At 65.4% G+C, this 266-nt stretch overlaps 1 protein-coding gene across 1 annotated transcript in view; it reads right to left on the bottom strand.

The window, feature by feature from the left end:
* SH3BP4 (SH3 domain binding protein 4) overlaps window positions 1–266 on the bottom strand; it is a 42,780-nt gene that overhangs the window by 1,929 nt on the left and 40,585 nt on the right. The window contains exon 5 of the mRNA XM_015587818.2: window positions 7–11. Within this exon, the coding sequence (XP_015443304.1) occupies window positions 7–11 (5 nt within the window). The remainder of the gene's footprint in view (window positions 1–6; window positions 12–266) is intronic.

The following is a 266-nucleotide window of genomic DNA, read 5'->3' as shown; positions in this document are numbered from 1 at the left end:
TTCCACATGGCCTGGGTGGTGAAGGTGCCCGAACGGGGGGAGAGAGAGCAGAAGGTTAGGGGACAGCGAGGGAGTCGACCCTATTATTACCTGCTCCGGCTTCTCCGCTCATCGCGTGTGCTCTTCTTCTAAGAGTGAAGCGAACCCAGAGAAACAGGTGGGAGCGCGTGGGCCCCGAGCCCGTCGGAGGGGACGGCGCGTTCCGGGGAGAGGCCTCGGTGTGCAGGAGGCGGCGTCCGCACACACAGCCGCGATCGACGCCCCTG

This window comes from Pteropus alecto, unplaced genomic scaffold (genome assembly GCF_000325575.1).
Source record: "Pteropus alecto unplaced genomic scaffold, ASM32557v1 scaffold143, whole genome shotgun sequence".
NCBI lineage: Eukaryota > Metazoa > Chordata > Mammalia > Chiroptera > Pteropodidae > Pteropus > Pteropus alecto.
Note: the sequence above shows the minus strand (reverse complement) of the source record. Positions and strands in the feature narration are given on the sequence as shown.